Source organism: Notolepis coatsorum (genome assembly GCF_963971535.1).
Source record: "Notolepis coatsorum genome assembly, chromosome: 14".
Taxonomy (NCBI): domain Eukaryota; kingdom Metazoa; phylum Chordata; class Actinopteri; order Aulopiformes; family Paralepididae; genus Notolepis; species Notolepis coatsorum.
In genome coordinates, this window is record NC_140178.1 from 63,355,769 (window position 1) to 63,370,561 (window position 14,793).

The 14,793-nt window shown below is 47.1% G+C and overlaps 1 protein-coding gene across 1 annotated transcript in view; it reads left to right on the forward strand.

Moving 5' to 3' along the window:
• Nucleotides 1-14,793, forward strand: part of LOC311240544 (uncharacterized protein) — a gene marked incomplete at its 5' end in the record, with an annotated part of 243,031 nt that overhangs the window by 195,705 nt on the left and 32,533 nt on the right. Inside the window, one exon of the mRNA XM_084329122.1 lies at nt 7,227-7,340. Coding sequence (XP_084185248.1) covers nt 7,227-7,340 — 114 coding nt within the window. The remainder of the gene's footprint in view (nt 1-7,226; nt 7,341-14,793) is intronic.

A 14,793-nucleotide genomic window follows, 5' to 3' on the forward strand; every position in this document is an offset into this window, starting at 1 on the left:
CATTTAAAAAACTAAAACCTCACTAATAACACTAACCTATTGGTAAACAAACGTATTGAAGAAAATATACATTATAACTGCTGTTGTGCCATGGTGTTTATTCTTGAATACGTTTGAAATTTTTTTTACGATAATTATGTCAGACAGTCTGGAGAGCTTGATTTATGATGTGATGTCATTTTGGGACCGGTACCGGTCCCGTCGGGCTTAACACACGTCATGCCAAAAACGAGTTAAGTCGTTTCTGGGCCTAAGTCGTTCAGTGCCAAAAACTACTTAAGTCGTTTCTGGGTCGTTTTTCCTTTTTTTTCGATTTATTTTAATTCATTATCCACCCAGGGAGCCTGTTGTTACCATAGGGAATGAGTCTGAGGTCGCCAAGGTGCAATACCGGCCGCATCCCGCTAGACGGCGGTATCGAGCACCCTTTGTAACCTTGTATCTTGGCCTGTGTAATGGCCAAACGTCCTTGTCGGGCGAGGGCAGCCGTTCTCCTGCTTCCATTGAAGTGCGTCAAATATCCCTGATCCATATGTTGTGGGGATTATGCCGTTGGCCAAATGGACATTGGATGTACCAGATGGTGATCAAACTATTGGAATATTATTTTTGGAATCACAGGTAAGAACGATCTGACGTAAATTTTAGCTTGATCCTGCAATGCTTTTATACCGATCGGGCTGATAAGCGGTTTTAGTGTTCAATACGAATGCCGTTACTGACAGTCAAATAATCAGAAACGACCCCCACCCCCTTTCATGCATTCATGATGGAACATAATACCAGGGTTTCCCATTAATTACCTAATTAGTCCCGCCACAGTTGTATAATGAACCAACATTTTTTTTTTTTTTAAATATAAAGTTTGCCAATAGGGATGTATCAGTAGTATTGGCAGTGGTAGTAGTCGTAATAGTAATCCACTATATTTTTTTATTTTCTAAAAAATAAACCAGTTCAACACAGGTAACCACTTTTGCTTCATTTCTTTGATGGCTCAAATGTATGCTCTAGTCCAGTGGCACTGGTTCCCAAACCTCTCCTCGAGACACCCCAGCCGTTCCATGTATTTGTTAAATTCCACCACCAGCACACCTTGATTCAACTAATAAAGGGCTAGTTAAGTTGAATCAGGTGTGCTGTGTGGCAATTCCAGGTGTAGGGGTGGCAGAATAAACAACACACAGACAGGTTGCAGTTCCCAAAATCATACTTTTTATTTTCTTAGTCAAATAATAACGGTTTGCTGTCGGCCGGGCGGCGTCTCCGCTCTGTGGCCTTTTGCCTTGCGCTGCTACGGGGGACTGAGAGGAGGCTCCTCGGCTCCATTAAGTCCCCCCTCTCCAACAGGCGCACCGCGCCGTGATTCGCTAATCAGGTAATCACTCTGATGGGTATTTAGTGACAGGTGCGTCCGGAAGCGGACGCCCAAACATGGGCAGCGCCCAGCCATTGGGTCGCCACATAGCGCCCATCAATCACCAAGCCCAGGGGTGGCTTGGGGTTGCCACAGTACCCCCCCTCCAGCTCCGACCGTCGGGGAAGAGCGTCCGACGCCCAACAGGCATCCTTCCTGGAGAGGGCGTCTGCGTTGCCATGCGCCACCCCTGACCTGTGAATGACAGAAAAGTTAAATGACTGTAACTCCAGAAACCATCGAGTCACCCTGGCATTGGTCCCCTTTGTCTTGGCCATCCAGACTAGGGGGGCGTGATCCGTCACCAGCGTGAAACGCCTCCCCAGCAGATAATAGCGGAGCGTCTCCAGTGCCCACTTAATTGCCAGACCTTCGCGCTCCACCGCAGAATAGTTGCGCTCGTGTGGCAGCAGCTTCCTGCTCACATATAAAATCGGATGTTCCTCACCCTCCAGTTGCTGGGAGAGGACCGCTCCCAGTCCCACCTCTGATGCGTCTGTTTGTACCATCATCTCCTTGTCGAAGTTCGGGGAGATCAGCACCGGTCCCGAACAGAGGGCAGTCTTGAGGTCCTCGAACGCCGCCTCCGCCTCCGGTGTCCACTTCACCGTGAACGGCCGCCGCGCCTGGGTCAGATCTGTGAGGGGAGCAGCGCGAGCAGCAAAGTTAGGGATAAACCTCCTATAATAGCTCGCTAGCCCATTAAATGTCCTGACCTGCTTCTTGGTTAAAGGGCGAGGCCACTCCCTTATTGCATCAATCTTCCTCTTCTGCGGTTTCACATTGCCCCGGCCTATTGTGAACCCCAGGTACTCTGCCTCTTCTAATCCCAGCCTGCATTTCTTTGGGTTGGCGGTGAGACCCGCCTCCCGGAGGGCCCCCAACACCGCTCTCACCTTTTGGAGGTGGGTGTCCCAATCCGACGAGTGGATGATAATGTCATCGAGATATGCGGCTGCATACTCCCGATGGGGCCGTAGTACTCTGTCCATCAGCCTCTGAAAGGTAGATGGCGCCCCATGCAGGCCAAACGGGAGAACTTTATAATGGAACAGCCCATCTGGGGTGGAGAAAGCTGTCTTCTCCCTTGAGGCGGGGGCCAGAGGGACTTGCCAATAACCCTTCGTTAGGTCTAGTGTCGTGATAAATCTGGCCAGGCCCAGTCTGTCAATGAGCTCATCCACTCTAGGCATGGGATAGGCGTCAAACTTTGAAATTTCATTAAGCTTCCTGAAATCATTACAGAACCTGGTTGTTGAGTCGGGTTTTGGCACTAAAACAATAGGACTGGACCACCCGCTATGAGACTCCTCAATTACTCCCATCTCCAGCATGACCCGCACTTCTCTTCTGACTGCCTCTCTTTTTGCCTCTGGGATACGATAGGGCTTCAGCTTTACCTTGTCTCCCGGGCTGGTAATGATGTGGTGCTGGGCCAATGTGGTGCGGCCCGGCGTGGCCGAGAACACGTCCCGGTTCTGTTGGACCAGCTCCCGAAGCTCCTGCCGTTGGGTCGGGGACAACTGTTCCCCGATGGGAACATCGGCCGCCTCTGCCACCTGCTGCGCAAAAGGGGGAAGAGGGGGGGGCGAGAGCAACACATCCCGGGCATGCCATTTCTTCAACAGGTTAACATGGTATAACTGTCGATGCTTCCTACGGTCGGGCTGGTGGACCTTGTAGTTGACGGGACCCACTTTCTCGATTATGTCGTAGGGTCCCTGCCATTTGGCTAGGAATTTGCACTCTGCTGTCGGTACCAGTACTAGGACTCGGTCCCCCACATTAAACTCCCGTGGCTGTGCGCCCCGGTCATAAATGCGCTTCTGTGCGTCTTGGGCCTGTTGCATGTGTTCTCTCACCACTGGCCAGAGCGCCTTCATCCTGTCTCTCATTACCTGCACATGCTCTATGAGAGACCGGTGGGGCGACGGCTGTTCCTCCCAAATCTCCTTTGCGATGTCCAGGAGACCCCGCGGCTTGCGGGCGTAGAGCAGCTCAAATGGCGAGAAGCCAGTGGAGGCCTGTGGGACCTCACGCACAGAGAACATCAGAAAGGGCAACAACTGATCCCAATTCTTCCCATCCTTCTCCATCACCTTCCTTAGCATGCTTTTCAGGGTCTTGTTAAAGCGCTCGCACAGTCCATCCGTCTGTGGATGGTATATGGAGGTTCGTAGCTGTTCCACTTTCATTAGTTTGCACATTTCTTTCATGACCCGCGACATAAAGCACGAGCCCTGATCCGTGAGAATAGAGTCGGCAATTCCCACCCGACTAAACAAATGAAAGAGCTCCCGTGCCACAATTTTGGCCGTCACCGTGCGTAACGGGATGGCTTCGGGGTAACGGGTAGCATAATCTATGATTACCAGTATATACTGGTGGCCTCGGGACGATTTAACTAGAGGGCCCACTACGTCGAGGGCAATTCTTGAGAATGGGGTCTCAATGATGGGCAGCGGGATCAGAGGACTTTTATATTGTACCTTTGGTGCTGCGCGTTGACACTCTGGGCAGCTCCGGCAATAGTCCTCTACCGCTCTCTTCATGCCCGGCCAATGGAAACGCGCCCTTATGCGCTCCATGGTTTTGTCCACGCCCAGGTGCGCTCCGAGGATATGTGAATGCGCCAGCTGGAGTACAGTGGGAATAAAGAACTTCGGTACCAGCAATAGATCCCTAACCTCATCATTCTTTTTTACAACTTGGTACAGCAATTGTCTTTTTATTGCAAAGTGAGGATATGGCAGGTTACTCACCCCCTCCACGGGATTTCCATCTATGGTCTTGATATTCGCCCGGGCCTGCGTTAGGTTTGGGTCTTCCAGCTGGGCCGTTCCGAACTGACCCGCCAGGTCCCTCCCCACCTCGTCCGCCTGGGGGAACTCCGCAAAGGGGTCCTCGTCACTGTTATCCGTCTCGGGGCCCGCTTGGGGCGCTGGCGCGTCGTCACCCACACCTGATGCCGTCTCTGTCTCACTCCCCGGTATATCCAGGGGTTCCGGCGCGTCGTCACCTACATCTGAGGCCGTCTCAGTCTCACTCCCCGTTACGTTCAGAGCACACACCTTCGGCTGACGTAACCCTTTCTTCTTCCTCGGTTTACCCGTAGAGGGTGGGGTGCGCGGGGAGATGACGGCTGAGCACAGCTGGCGATACAGGGGGCAGTCTCGACCAATCAGCAGCGCTACCGGCAGGTTAGGTATGACGCCGGCTGTCATCGAGCAGACCCCCTTGGTGGTTGTCAGGGTGATCGGCGCTGTAGGATACAACTTTGTGTCCCCGTGCACACAGGACACTGACACTTGCGGAGCCTCTGCGTCGCAGTGTGCCAAATGGGGCTGAACCAGCGTTATGGCACTACCCGAGTCCAGGAGCGCTACGGCATCTTTGTCGTTGACGCGCACGGGTAAAAGTGTCGCCGATGTTTCCTTATGGGCCCAACAGGCTGCGCCATAGTTGCACGTCTTTCCGCGGGGGTCTGAAGCTGCCGCCGATGGCATGGACACATCCCGGCCTGGGCAGTTCCACGAGAGATGCCCGGGCTCGCCGCAGTCGTAGCAGCGTCTTTGGTCCTGGTCGAACAGCGGTCTTCTTCGGGGTAGTTCGGGCTCACCTGCGTTCCCTACCCGGCCCCTTGGGCTGGGCTCGTCGGGACCCCTCCTTGTTCTCGGCCGCTCTGGCTTTTCCCCTCGCCCCCCTTTGAGTAACTCCCGCGTTACCTGGTGGGCCTCCACAATATTCACCAGCTGCTCCACGGAGCGGGGGTCCGCTTGACTCGCCTGCTTCTTCGAGTCATAGGGGAGGGCTCTGACAAAGCGGTCCATAACAATCCGTTCCAAAACCGTGGGCCCTCCGGGGTCAGTCATTAGCCAGGCTCGGCTTGTGCGGACCAGGTCGTGCATCTGGGAGCGCGGGGAGGCCTGTGCGTCATACACCCAGTCATGGAACCGCTGCGCGCGGGACTGCAGACTATGGCCATACCGGGACAGAATTTCCTGCTTTAGCCGAGTGTAGTTCCCGGCTTGCTCCGGTGGCAGGTCCTGGTAGGCCTTTTGTGCATTACCCGACAGGAAGGGGGCCAGCAGTCCCCCCCAGTCGTCTTCGGGCCAGCCCTCCCGGCCGGCGGTGCGCTCAAACGCCAGGAGATAGGCTTCTATATCCTCCTGCTCCGTCAGCTTGGGGATGAAGCGCCCGGGGTTAGGCCGCGTCCCGGCGGCCCCTTCCTCCTGCCGGTGAGCGGCCATCCGCTGGAGCTCCGCGTGGATCATCCCCGTCTGTTTCCTCTGTTCGTGCAGGGCCTCTTCGTGCCGGGTCTGTTGTTCCATGCTCGCCTGTACAAGCTGCTGCACCAGCGCGTCCATGCTTTTTCCGTTATTAAATTTATATATATATATATATATATATATTTTTCTTTTTTTTTCTTTTATTCTATTCTGATAAAGTCTATTGTTGTTTATTCTGCACCCCTGATTGCCAGTAGACTATGCCCGCATTCTCCACCACTGTGGCAATTCCAGGTGTAGGGGTGGCAGAATAAACAACACACAGACAGGTTGCAGTTCCCAAAATCATACTCTTTATTTTCTTAGTCAAATAATAACGGTTTGCTGTCGGCCGGGCGGCGTCTCCGCTCTGTGGCCTTTTGCCTTGCGCTGCTACGGGGGACTGAGAGGAGGCTCCTCGGCTCCATTAAGTCCCCCCTCTCCAACAGGCGCACCGCGCCGTGATTCGCTAATCAGGTAATCACTCTGATGGGTATTTAGTGACAGGTGCGTCCGGAAGCGGACGCCCAAACATGGGCAGCGCCCAGCCATTGGGTCGCCACATAGCGCCCATCAATCACCAAGCCCAGGGGTGGCTTGGGGTTGCCACAGCTGGTGGTGGAATTTAACAAATACATTGAACGGCTGGGGTGCTTCGAGGAGAGGATTGGGAAGCACTAGTCTAGTCGATTTTGTGTTTTGAGCACAAAGTTCATCATAGATCTAGCCTCTTTATGTTGCTCTCAAAGTGCACCAGATTGATGCATTTAACTTTAAAATGTACAACAACAAAAAGTTCAGGGGGGGCATGCCCCTGGACCCCCCTAGAGGGTTGGAGGTTCACCCCCCATAGTCTCTGAAAATCCTGTGGGAAACACTGTAATACCTATGACATAGATCTGATCTCGGAATAATAGTGTACAGGCAAGAAATGGCAATGTCTATAGTGGAATTGACGTATAGGGCTATAACTCAGCATTTCATGAATTACCCTAGACCACTCTAAAACCATACTTATATTCACCACGGTATAACACGGGAACATATGGGCGGAAACATTTATTCTTTTTCACATATTGAACGATAGATAGGTGATGTCAAATGGGCCATAGTATTGTATCCATAGCTATAATATAGAATATAGTTATAGCTCTACAAACAAGGTGACGGATCCCTATCTATCTAGCGGTGGCGTTGCTACAGAGGGCTGCGTCTAATGGCTGGCACTGAAAGTGTTAAGAGGTATGATATAGAATATACGATGGGTCCGCAAACATCGTTAAAATGGTCAATAATGCTGGCGCCAGGGAGTAAAGATGGGAAAACAGCGTGGCAGTCAATGAGTTAACAACAGCGCCACCTGGTTGAGATTTGTGCTCACAGCGTTCTAGTTTAAAGTAATGTGTGTGTGTGTGTGTGTGTGTGTGTGTGTGTGTGTGTGTGTGTGTGTGTGTGTGTGTGTGTGTGTGTGTGTGTGTGTGTGTGTGTGTGTGTGTGTGTGTGTGTGTGTGTGTGTGTGTGTGTGTGTGTGTGTGTTCCAGTCTGAAGCAGAGGTTCGTGACAAGTTGAGTCCCATTTTCATCTCCCTCAGCATCAGCCTTCACCCCACTACCCACAATGCCGTGTTGCATGGAAGCACACAAACTTCCACACAGGTGATATCCCGCTCTCAGTGTGTGTCTGTACACAAATCAACAGGTAGTGAACAAGAGTAAAGGAGATCCAGAAGCTGGAGCAAAGTTGATTGTTTTTACTGTTGTCTGTTTTCCAAGTACAATTTTGTAAAACTGAAATACACAAAAAAGAATATGCATCACACAATTGTTGTCAATGACATTGCATTACAGTGTTGTGTAAAATGACTTCAACTAAATGTAAAATGACTAAATGAGCTAAAGTTACAAATGTCACTTAATGCTGATGTGAATGTGCCCTTTAAATAAAGTACAATATGTACAAAGTTCACTCAACTAAAATATGAAACAGAAAGTCCTTTGAGCTGACTGAGCATTAACATAACATTAGCAATACAGGTAGGCTAACCAGGAGCTAACACGAATAGGGATGGGAATTGATAAGATTTTATCGATACGATTCCATTATCGATTCTGCTTATCGATCCGATTCTTTATCGATTCCCTTATCGCTTCCTGATATATTTATAATTTAAATAAATAAATTGGAAATGCAACAGAACTAAGCTGGTTAGAATAACAACATGCAACTTGACATTTCTGATTGTCATTTATCATTTATTGTTGAGCCCCCATGTCAGAAAAATACAAAAACTGTAAAAAATTTATTAACTATACAATAAAATAATGTATTTGAGAACAAATTTAATCTATTGAACTGTAGTTGCATTCAACAGGTCGTTGTTGCAAAAGATAATTTGTTAGCAATAACCTACCTGTATAAATAAAGGCCAGCTCAGTGTTCTCTCTCTGTCTCTCTCTGCAATGAGCATGGCTATTTAGCTAGCTAGCGGCTAACGTTACTTTACCATGTAAATGAATGACTAGGATGCAAAGCACTTTCAGTTTTCACTGCACACACAAAACGGTCGCAATATCGAGCCCTTTAGGTTTTCCTAGTCAAGGAATCAAATAGTCTGCTATGGCTGCATGCGTGGCGCTAACGTTATTGTTTTTAAATGTGCAACTGTCGGAAAACCATGGCATCGATAAGAGGAATCGATAGTCACGGAGGCATGCGATTCCAGGAATCGGACAAGGAACCGGTTCCCAATCGATTCCGATTCTCGATTCCCATCCCTAAACACGAATGTATCCAAAACTAAGCAAACATGTTAAATGAGCATTCACAGATGACTCACACATCTATAAACAAAATACAATATGATGCTTGCACAATACAAAAACTTACAAGCAATAATTTCCAAGGCATATGACAGAGCTCGAGAAATAGGAGCTGCAGCCGAGAGCAGACCTCATGGCAAAACACCTTCTGGATAATGAAATAGCTGACCTGGCAGCATCACATGACTGAATCAGCCAATAGCGTAAACGCTAGAACAAGCTAAAGAAAAAGAGTGCAATATTCAAAACGTCCACAAGAGGGGAAAAACACAATGACCAAAACAAGTTTGAATAGAACATGACAGGTGATATCTCTCTCTCTCTCTCTCTCTCTCTCTCTCTCTCTCTCTCTCTCTCTCTCTCTCTCTCTCTCTCTCTCTCTCTCTCTCTCTCTCTCTCTCTCTCTCTCTCTCTCTCTCTCTCTCTCTCTCTCTCTCTCTCTCTCTCTCTCTCTCTCTCTCTCTCTCTCTCTCTCGCTCTCTCTCTCTCTCTCTCTCTCTCTCTCTCTCCATTTTAATGTGGAAAAATCCATAATGGAACTATTGTATGAATCTGTTCTCCATAGCATCCTAAAACATTCTAACCCTATCCAGACCAAACCAGTCAGGTCATAGGGGTAGACCAGCTACTGAAATTAGGGGGAGATGCCTCATTTAAAGGCAGGAATTAGGCCACGTCACACAGATTTTGTAACGAGATTGAGATTTTGCCATTTTTATGCTGCGATTTTTATTTGTGTTATGCATTGCTCTTGCTGCTTGTTTTATTATGTCTTTATTATGTAAATCACTTTGAACTGCAATCCTTGTATGAAAGGTGCTATTTAAATAAAGTGTATTATTATTATTATTATTATTGACTGCAACTCACGTTCCAATTTTATCACCAAGCGAAAACAAACATGTTTTTAGAAATAGGAAGTAAACGTATTCAATAAATTATCGTATCGTATTCATCACCATGGCCTCTCTCTGCAGTGGTAGGTTTGAAAAATTATAATAATATGGAAATAAATAACGCCTATTTTTATTTATTGAATTTTTTTTATTTTGGAGATGGAGGTGATACTGTGAACTGAAATAAAAAAAAGTGTTTAATAATATTTCATCAACTAAAGTATACGTAACACCCCATGCCTTTCCCTGTCGTCTGCAGGTGGCTAAGTTTCCAACCCCCCAATAAGCTAACCAAGCTAATAAGCTAATTTGTCCATACCCTGCATGATAATGCTTGCTAAAGCTTTTAAATCATATCCTGAGCTGTAAAAATGTGTGTCGTCCACAAATAATACACATTTCAATAGTTTTGACACTTCACATATGTCATTGATATATACAATAAACAGTTTAGGTCCTAAAACTGAACCTTGTGGAATTCCACATTCAATGTGCATATGTTCAGATATGTTTCCAGTGAAGTTCACAAACTGTTGCCTGTTATCTAAGTAACTTTTTAGCCAGTCTAGCACTATTCCTCTCACCCGAGTGAAGCTTTGACAATAGTATGGAATGGTCTATCGTATCAAAAGCTTTCTTGAGATCAATAAACACCCCTATAGTGAACTTTTTGTTATCCATATGTAGCAGGGTGGATTATCCCTGCTTCGTGGGAACGGGTGTGCAACTGTGCACCGTCACTGGGTAGCAGGACACAGTAGAGCTCCGTCTGACTGCACCCTCGTCTTTGGGCCTGGAGCGTCAAACTGGAGGCCGGCAGTGAGAGTGGATGGGGCCAACCTGGTCTGGTACTCTGGTCTTCCTCGCCTCTCCGGGGCGGTCAGCAGTACTCCCCAATGTGCTCTCACTTCCCCCAATACCTCCGTAACCCTCCCACACCTAGTGACTGATAGATGAATAAATAGATTTGTTCCCCCCGCAAGCAGTACCCTCCCTTGATGACCACTAGAAACCTTAATGACTGGAAGGGGAAAGTTGGATAGGAAGGGGTTAATTGTATTAACGTTACCCACACCAAAAGAGTTAATAATAGGCTCAGGAATGGACACGCACACAGAACCCCATCTAATTCTTTATGTTAATTGTACAGTTCAGTTACAAAGATTTAATGGCAATGTTTAAATAGGATGGAATTTTACCATTACCCAAGTTGTAACTCAATACCTTCTAGACACTTATATTATACACCAATGTGCTTGACTCATCACCCACGTCTGGGTTAGTACCAGTAATAATACCTCTCTCAGGCTTTAATTATATGGTAAGGATAGTACCTCTCTAAGGCTTTACTTATAGTACCACTGGTCAGTAACCTTCCCGCAGGGGAAGGGTTAATTAGATGGGAAATTATTATTAAAGAACAAACACGTTATCACACTCAAAGAAAATGAAAAGGTGGGCCCACTTTACCAAAACAAAAGTCCTATACTAATGCCGGCATGTAATGTTTATGGGGTACCCCTGTGAACTGTAGTTAGCAACCTTAGCTTCGCCCGTAGGCCGCATCACACTGTGTACTGTGCAATAAGATCCTGAGCATCGAAGCTCTATTGTACTCAACCAAGATAGCGGCCTCGCCGCGCCACCACCGTCCGGTTAGCAAGATGGCGTCGAACGCTCCCGTCACGGGCGCTAGCAAGTGGGGCTGGAGCAGAGGGAGCAGTAGTGGGCTGAGAGCGCGTGCTGGGTGATGGCGACCTCTGCTGGTCGGGACGAACTCCCGTGCTGGGGCTGAAGACAGCCGGTGCAGAGCAGGTGTCGAACGCTGGCGAAGACTGGTTGTTGACGGCCGGCGCTGGGTCGACGCGCGACAATACTCTTGCTGCTTGTTTTATTATGTCTTTATTATGTAAATCACTTTGAACTGCAATCCTTGTATGAAAGGTGCTATTTAAATAAAGTGTATTATTATTATTATTATTATTGACTGCAACTCACGTTCCAATTTTATCACCAAGCGAAAACAAACATGTTTTTAGAAATAGGAAGTAAACGTATTCAATCAATTATCGTATCGTATTCATCACCATGGCCGGGTAGCAGGACACAGTAGAGCTCCGTCTGACTGCACCCTCGTCTTTGGGCCTGGAGCGTCAAACTGGAGGCCGGCAGTGAGAGTGGATGGGGCCAACCTGGTCTGGTACTCTGGTCTTCCTCGCCTCTCCGGGGCGGTCAGCAGTACTCCCCAATGTGCTCTCACTTCCCCCAATACCTCCGTAACCCTCCCACACCTAGTGACTGATAGATGAATAAATAGATTTGTTCCCCCCGCAAGCAGTACCCTCCCTTGATGACCACTAGAAACCTTAATGACTGGAAGGGGAAAGTTGGATAGGAAGGGGTTAATTGTATTAACGTTACCCACACCAAAAGAGTTAATAATAGGCTCAGGAATGGACACGCACACAGAACCCCATCTAATTCTTTATGTTAATTGTACAGTTCAGTTACAAAGATTTAATGGCAATGTTTAAATAGGATGGAATTTTACCATTACCCAAGTTGTAACTCAATACCTTCTAGACACTTATATTATACACCAATGTGCTTGACTCATCACCCACGTCTGAGTTAGTACCAGTAATAATACCTCTCTCAGGCTTTAATTATATGGTAAGGATAGTACCTCTCTAAGGCTTTACTTATAGTACCACTGGTCAGTAACCTTCCCGCAGGGGAAGGGTTAATTAGATGGGAAATTATTATTAAAGAACAAACACGTTATCACACTCAAAGAAAATGAAAAGGTGGGCCCACTTTACCAAAACAAAAGTCCTATACTAATGCCGGCATGTAATGTTTATGGGGTACCCCTGTGAACTGTAGTTAGCAACCTTAGCTTCGCCCGTAGGCCGCATCACACTGTGTACTGTGCAATAAGATCCTGAGCATCGAAGCTCTATTGTACTCAACCAAGATAGCGGCCTCGCCGCGCCACCACCGTCCGGTTAGCAAGATGGCGTCGAACGCTCCCGTCACGGGCGCTAGCAAGTGGGGCTGGAGCAGAGGGAGCAGTAGTGGGCTGAGAGCGCGTGCTGGGTGATGGCGACCTCTGCTGGTCGGGACGAACTCCCGTGCTGGGGCTGAAGACAGCCGGTGCAGAGCAGGTGTCGAACGCTGGCGAAGACTGGTTGTTGACGGCCGGCGCTGGGTCGACGCGCGACAATACTCTGGCCCTACCTTAACTGAAGCTACTCTGCGGGTCCCAGACAGCCCTCCTGCTATTCGGTTATACTGTTTGTTAACGCAACGTGGCTGGCTACACCACCGGTCTCTTCAGCGCCTCGCACCCGGTGTATACTGGAATCAATATAGCCGTTAGCGGCATGCTAATACACCGCACACACTGCTACTATAACACGTTATCTATGGACGTTAGTCCTTGGATTTGGTTTCTCTTACTCACACACTATCACGGATACTTCTAGGATAACCCGTCATATACTCAAGTTCAATACGTTCACCCGTGTGGTCCACAACGGGGCTCTGTCCAGACACGACCACCCAGGTCGAAGTCCAACGTCGAAGAGGCTGCTCCTCCTCACTTCCGTTCCCGTTGACTTGCTTCCTTCTCTGTCTCTCTCTCGTGCGCTCCGCCTGCCACCGCCGCCCCCTGCTGGACCACCAACTAGCCCCACAGGAAGCACTGGGCGGATAGAATATGATTTCGTTTACTGTTTATAATCCATATTCCAGCCGGTGAGAGGAGGGGAAACCCGAGTCATTGTTCGAGGGAATATCCATGGAAACTAGTTAATGTGTCTTTGTGCACAAAGGGGAGATAAAAGGCAAGTCAGCACTTCTGAATAATAGCTACATATTCAGGGTGCTACACATAGCTGTTGCTATGTCCTCCATATGTCTGTCACAGCTGAAGCAGTGGATCTATTGGACCGAAATCCATACTGACTCTCAATCAGTAACATATTCTTTTCAATTAACTGGTCAAATGTTTCTACAAATAGCTTTTCAAGTATTTTGGAGAATTGTGACAGTAGTGACACTGGTCTATATTTAAGCATTACATCACGAGACAGAGTGGGTTATAGAAATTAGATCACGCCTATGGGTGGTTGTTAGGCCCGAGGCGCAGCCGAGGGTCGTTAGACCCCCATAGGCTTGATCTAATTTCTATAACACACTCTATAGTGTGATGTAATGCTTTTATACAATAGCCGAATTCATCCAAACGTATTGGTATACAATAAACACACATTAATTGAAGATTTATTGACAAAACCATCCGCAGAAAAAGTTGTTCAAAAAGATTTATAAAAAAATTGCCTCCATGTGGAAGCAGCTTTCAAGGCAAGAATGCAGTGAGCGTGGGTTATTGGTTTGATTGATTGATTGATTGCAAATTTTATCAATGTCCGCCTTGTTTCGAACTGGCAAAGTTTTCTTTGCCCTATAGGAGGCAAAAAAAATTGTAACCTACTTTCTATAGAAGCAGCTGGGAGGTGCGCTGTTTTAAGTGAGCGTGGGTTATTGAATTGATTGATTACATTTGTTTACATAATACATTAGGACAATGTTTTTCATACAATGATAGATATATTTTAATAAAAGCCTCATATGCAGCCTTCACCTCTCCCACATAAACCTCCTTCCAGTCTGCTTCAAGGAGATCCTTTCTAAACTTGTTTATTGCCTCATCAGTTATTTTTCGTACATATCTATAGGCTATCTCCTCCCTATCTCTATTCATTAGACAGTCATAAGTAAGAAACACAGGTAAGTGGTCGCTTATGTCATTGATCACCAGTCCACTTTTTATGCTATTTTCAATGACATTTATAAAAATATTAACGTAGCAGAATTAGTTGTTATTCTAGTTGGTTTGGTAATCAATGGGTAAAGCCCTCTGCTATATACCACATCTAAAACGTCCCTTGTTGTTTTGTTTCTGGGTGAGCTTAACAGGTCAATGTTAAAGTCACCACAAATTAATAATTATACATGTTTCTTTTTCATCCATCTTTCTCAATAAGTCTTCCAGACTATATCATTAAAAACCTCTATTTTGGATCCAGGTGTTCTATATACACACGTAACACTAAATTTTTGTCTTTTCCATAACTTCCACAGTTTTACACATTCAAATAAATCATCGACTACCAGTGTCATATATTCAACTGCTTTGCATTTCAGGTCACCGTCGACAAACACATCTGCACCGCCTCCCTTTTTACCCTTTCTACTGCTGTGAAATAACTCATACCCCTCAATGCAGAAATCAATACCTCTCTCTTCATTAATCCATGTTTCCGAAAGTGCTATTACTTTGAACTTGCCTTTCAGCGTTTTCAGATATTCGTTAATCTTGGTACAAT